This window comes from Gadus chalcogrammus, chromosome 20 (assembly GCF_026213295.1).
Source record: "Gadus chalcogrammus isolate NIFS_2021 chromosome 20, NIFS_Gcha_1.0, whole genome shotgun sequence".
NCBI lineage: Eukaryota > Metazoa > Chordata > Actinopteri > Gadiformes > Gadidae > Gadus > Gadus chalcogrammus.
This window is the reverse complement of record NC_079431.1, coordinates 21,389,075-21,394,074: the sequence shown is the minus strand read 5'-3', so window position 1 is coordinate 21,394,074 and position 5,000 is coordinate 21,389,075. Positions and strand designations below refer to the sequence as shown.

Below are 5,000 nucleotides of genomic sequence, written 5' to 3'. Positions count from 1 at the left end.
CCACCCGTCCACCCATCCCTCCACCCATCTACCATCCCTCCACCCATCTACCATCCCTCCACCCGTCCACCCATCCCTCCACCCATCTACCATCCCTCCACCCATCTACCATCCCTCCACCCGTCTACCATCCCTCCACCCATCTACCATCCCTCCACCCGTCCACCCATCCCTCCACCCATCTACCATCCCTCCACCCATCTACCATCCCTCCACCCATCTACCATCCCTCCACCCATCTACCATCCCTCCACCCATCTACCATCCCTCCACCCGTCCACCCATCCCTCCACCCATCTACCATCCCTCCACCCATCTACCATCCCTCCACCCATCTACCATCCCTCCACCCGTCCATCCCTCGATCCATCATCCTGGCCTCCACCCATCCCTCCTCCGGTCCATCCACCGCCCTTGCGCCTGGTCCCATACCTCAGCCTGAGCTTCTGGAGGTCGTCGGCAAGGTTGTCCCTCTCCACCTCTACGCGGGAGCGCTGGCTGGTGACGGCCTCCACCTGCCGACGGAGCTCCCTCATCTCCTCCTCGAACATCTCGGCCACGCGGCCGGTGCCCTCGCGGCCCTTCAGGCGCTCCACCTCCACGCTCAGCGCCGCGTTCTGCTGCTCCAGGAAGCGCACCTTCTCGATGTAACTGGCGAAGCGATCGTTGAGGTGCTGCAGCTCTGCCTTCTCGTTGGTGCGCGTGTTCAGGAAGTCCTGGTTCATGGCGTCCGCCAGGTTGAAGTCAAGCTTCTCCCCGGAGTAGGTGCGCACGGCCGAGGAGGACCCGTAGGCGCCGCCGCCGCCGCCCGCGGCCCGGCCGGAGGACCGGAGGCTGGAGGCGTAGGAGGGCATGTGGCCGGACTTGACTTCGTACACCCGGGAGGAGGACATGTGGGAGCTGCGGCCCGCGCCCCCGGAGGATGAGTACATGGAGGACATGGGCGTGGAGCCCACGCCGGAGCCGAAGGTGCGACGGTAGGAGGAGGCGGACTGGGCGGAGGAGGAGTAGGACTTGTCCATTGCTGAGAGCTGCTTGGCTGACTGGTGGCTGACTGGTGCGCGGTCTGGGGCGGACTGGGCGGTGTTCTCTTGGCGGTGCGGTTGAGGCAAGTTGAGCAGCTGAGACCTGAGTGTCCCGGAAGGCGGAGGAATGACAGACTAAATGTAGAAAGGCCTCGCACGGGACGCAGCTATTCATAGCTATGGCCACGCCCACCCCCCCTACCCCACCTCTACCTCCCATGTCCAACCGCCCCCCCCCCCACCCAAAACTTTAAATAATTCCCGTGCAGTGAAGAAAGAGGAAATAGAGGATTCATAGGGGGTCATGTGATCTCACTGCTTCGGATACTTACTTACTTTACATTTACTTTACATTACTTTACACTTTTACTGTACCTTAACTTAACATAAAGTGAATGCCACCCAACGCCTCCCACGACACATGACTCCTATGCCCCTTCCTAATGTACATCAGTAACCTTATACGACCCTCCCAGCCCCAGCAACTCTCTTTCTCTCTCTCACATGCACACACACACACACACACACACAGACACACTCACACACGCACACACACGCACGCACACATACACACACACACACACACAGACACACACAAAGAAATACACACACGCACACAAACATACTCTCTCACTCTCTATCTCACACATCGCCTCATTCCCTTCGGTGGCTGGCCTCAGCTGTCCATGTGGTCTTGTGTCAGGGTCTAGAGAGGTCGGAAGTATGAATCAGTCTGTTTGTGTGTGTCTGTGTTTGTGTATGTGCGTGTCTGTATGTGTTTGTGTGTGTGTGTGTGTGCCTGTGTGTGCATGTGTGTGCGTCTGTCTGTCTGTCTGTGTGTGTGTGTGTGCATGCGTCCGTGCCTAAATGCGTGTGTGTGTGTGTGTGTGTGTGTGTGTGTGTGTGTTCTAATGGTGAGTGGTTCAGCCCAGTGCTGAGGGGCTGTTGAGGCTGGGCAGGGCAGCTGCCACAAATATGTCTGTTCATGCGTGTGTGTGTGTGTGTGTGTGTCTGTCTGTGTGTGTCTGTCTGTCTGTCTGTGTGTGTGTGTGTGTGTGTGTGTGTGTGTGTGTGTGTGTGTGTGTGTGTGTGTGTGTGTGTGTGTGTGTGTGTGTGTGTGTGTGTGTGTGTGTGTGTAGGAGAGAGTGTATGCAAAGGGAGTGGTTGAGGCAGTTGAAGGATGAGTGAATGAAAGTGCTTGATTTCAAAGACAGCAGATATAAATGTATGAGTTTGTGTGTGTGTGTGTGTGTGTGTGTGTGTGTGTGTGTGTGTGTGTGTGTGTGTGTGTGTGTGTGTGTGTGTGTGTGTGTGTGTGTGTGTGTGTGTGTGTGTGTGTGTGTGTGTGTGTGTGTGTAACCTGATCACCAACCTGAACGAAAGGCATCTTTTTTTGTCAATACGACCCGATCGACCCAAATGAGCGTTTGCTGGTACAGCTCTCCTATTGGCTGTTCAGGGAAAGCATTACTCTACATATGCCACGTTTCTGTCTGCCAAACAAAGGGATTACATTCCTTTTCTTCTGAGTGGAAATACAATATTTTAAGATAGTTATCGAAATTGTAGAAGTGAAAGCGAGATTTTTATTAATGTAATGAAGTTTAAATCATTACTCAATGATTTCTATCGTTGCTATGGTCATTGTTATAACAGTTGCTATGGTATTTGCTATGGATGATTCTATCGCTGAACCCACGTTCCGTGCGTGCGCAGTTATCTGAACAGGTAAGTTATGTGTTATTTTATGTGACAGATCTAGGCGCTCCAGGGATGACCTATTTATCCTTCTTATCTGGATTTCCGACCGACTAGGTTGACGGGATTTGTGGGGCAACCTGGAAGTTCATGTTTTGCCATTACTTGGCCAAAAAGTACAAGTTCAAATGTACATACATTTTGTGTGTACAAAATTGTACATACATTTTGTTAATAAAGTAAAAGGCAGAGAAAAAATATGTATTTAAAATTCGACTTAAATATCAACATGTGGTTCATAGCCCTACAGGAAGTGATGCAATGAGTATGCAACCGAGGGACACCTTTGAGCAAGCTAACCTGGGGTCTCTCTTGTATGAAAGAGGGTGTGGAGTGTGTGTGGATGATGGCTGGTATCACCTGGCCGTGTCTGAGTGGACTCTGGGGCTGGGTGAGGCTGCACACCTGTTACACATTGAGTAATCAGTATGCACAGGTTAAACCAGACATCACCATACACTCTTGGGCAGATCTCCTGCATGGCAACATGGACCACCAGCGCCATATATCATTGTCTTCAAACTTCGACAATAAACCTGCTTTCAACATCACCACACTGCGACAATTCTCTGAAGGCGCCTGATAATAGCCACCGAGCAAGCGACATGGTTACAGAGGGCCTCAAGGACATACATGCAGAGGGGAACCGTCAGGGCCCTCTAAGATACTCCTGATATTCTAATTCAATATCAGGAGTTTATGAATTAATTATTTTACAATCAACATCCAAACAAAAAAAAATCAGAAGAAATAAACCTTTCAAAATGGCCCATTCGATTTGTGTTGGACGGTGACGGAATGGTGATCAGAATGCTTCTGACTCTGCAGTTGATAATAGGAGCAACCAACTCAATGTGACAACCACTTTGTTTAGAGGTCCCATGACATGAAAATCTCACTTTATGAGTTTTTTTAACATAAATATGAGTTCCCCTAGCATGTCTATGGTCCCTCAGGGGCTAAAACTTGCGTTTGGTGTAAAACGAGCACTAGCTGTTCTGCTCGCCTTTGAAAAAACGGAGGCTCAAGTGCGCTGATTCGGAATGTCTGTATTTAGGACGTCACCAAGAATCTCAGCTCCTCCCCTTACTCTGCCTGGCCCGCCCAGAGACGTTGGCCCGCCAATGAGACTCGACCTTGCGAGCGCCACATGTGTGTGTGTGAATACACACACTGTAACGCAAATGTTTCTTGTCGGTTCTTTGACGTGTCTTGTATTTCCACAACGAGACTGTTGTGGGGGTTATCTGAGCCATGGTTGAGAAGGAATTGGGGGAAAGGAACTTTGGCTTTGACTCGCTGAAGTACATGAACTGCGACATGCCGCCGGTTGCCGTGAGGCACCATCGCCCGGCAGCGGGCAGCCGGCAGCGCGCGGTTCAGTCGACTTCAGGTTGATATGAAAGTGGAAGAACCAGAGACGTCGCAGAACCCGACAAAGTCGTTTGTGATTCATAATATCGTCTGGAGGCGCACACAGCTTTTGGCCGTGATAATATGTATTATGTGATATAGATATCTATGTATTATATGATATTATTTAGATATAGAGCTCCAGGACTGTAACGCAAGTGTTGTACACTTCCTTGTTATTTGGATAACCGTTCTGCTTTTGGTGTTATGGCGCATAACACGTCGGACTCTCGTCTCTGGTATTTCTACAACGAGACTCGTATTGGGGGTTATCTCGGCCAAGGTTGAGAATGAATTGGGGGGAAGGAACTTTGGCTTTGACTCCCTCAAGAACATGAACCACGACAAGGAGGAGAAAGGGATCGTTGCCGGGCAGCGCTTAGGCACCTCCGCCTCCGGCGGTGGTCCCTCAGCGGGGCTCAAGCGGGAGACATTCGCCGCCAACAATCCCTTTCTCCTCCATGTCGTGGTTCATGTTCTTAAGGGAGTCAAAGCCAAAGTTCCTTCCCCCCAATTCATTCTCAACCTTGGCTGAGATAACCCCCAATACGAGATCGTTGTAGAAATACCAGAGACGAGAGTCCGACGTGTTATGCGCCATAACACCAAAAGCAGAACGGTTATCCAAATAACAAGGAAGTGTACAACACTTGCGTTACAGTCCTGGAGCTCTATAGGCCTATCTAAATAATATCATATAATACATAGATATCTATATCATATAATACATATTATCACGGCCAAAAGCTGTGTGTGCCTCCAGACGATATTATGAATCACAAACGACTTTGTCGGGTTCTGCGA

At 50.4% G+C, this 5,000-nt stretch overlaps 1 protein-coding gene across 1 annotated transcript in view; it reads right to left on the bottom strand.

Moving 5' to 3' along the window:
* The window catches only part of desma (desmin a), a 10,263-nt gene extending 9,107 nt beyond the window's left edge, over positions 1-1,156 (bottom strand). The window contains exon 1 of the mRNA XM_056579118.1: positions 433-1,156. Within this exon, the coding sequence (XP_056435093.1) occupies positions 433-1,022 (590 nt within the window). The 5' untranslated portion in view covers positions 1,023-1,156. The remainder of the gene's footprint in view (positions 1-432) is intronic.
* Positions 1,157-5,000: the final 3,844 nt, after the last annotated feature.